At 47.2% G+C, this 640-nt stretch overlaps 1 protein-coding gene across 1 annotated transcript; it reads right to left on the bottom strand.

Moving 5' to 3' along the window:
- Positions 1 to 52: 52 nt before the first annotated feature.
- LOC109954340 (transient receptor potential cation channel subfamily M member 7-like) lies at positions 53 to 634 on the bottom strand (the record flags this gene model as incomplete). The annotated part of the gene is made up of 2 exons (XM_020589702.1): positions 390 to 634; positions 53 to 281 (listed from the first exon to the last, which is right to left on the bottom strand). Coding segments are annotated over exons 1-2 (387 nt in total), but the record flags the coding sequence as incomplete, so codon positions are not given.
- Between the last annotated feature and the right edge of the window lie 6 nt (positions 635 to 640).

Raw genomic sequence — 640 nt, forward strand, 5'->3', positions numbered from 1 at the left:
AGCACTAGATGTTCATCAGTTACCAAAAATATAATCTAGATGCAACATGAACCTTGTACCAGGAGTTCTTGCGCATGTTCAGCCTTCCCATCCACATGTCTGACAGCAACATCTGGGTGCATGTGTGAGCCACAAAGGGCCGTAGGTGTGACGAGACAGCCAACTTCAAACAGGTGGAATTGCTCCAGTTCTTTAGCTCATATGTCAGCAGCTTCATGGCCATGGTCTCATCTTGCCTGAACGACTGCTCCAGCAGGTCCACTGCTAACGTCCCAAACTCACTGAAACACATCAGCGTAATGAGCAAGGCTTCAGCATTTACATTGTGAAGGAAAGTTGACAGGTTTATAGCCATTTAATGTTTATATTACAGCCACAGAAGGACTTACTTTGAGTATTCCTTGAGCTCCTCTGACGTGTCGTCCACCACATCACTCTTTTTGGCTTCATAGCCCATAGACCTGCAGAGTTTACATGCCACCAGTGCCTTGGCCATGTTCTCCTCACCGTGCTGCCAGAAGAAGAGTGACATTTTCTGTCTCCTCATCAGCACAGCCCACACCAGCAGCTCATTGAAAGGGTAAGGAAACCGCCGTGTCTCTGGGTCATCTATGTCGACAATCTCCTCTTTGCTCTTTTT

This window comes from Monopterus albus, unplaced genomic scaffold (assembly GCF_001952655.1).
Source record: "Monopterus albus unplaced genomic scaffold, M_albus_1.0 scaffold6665.1, whole genome shotgun sequence".
Taxonomy (NCBI): Eukaryota; Metazoa; Chordata; class Actinopteri; order Synbranchiformes; family Synbranchidae; genus Monopterus; species Monopterus albus.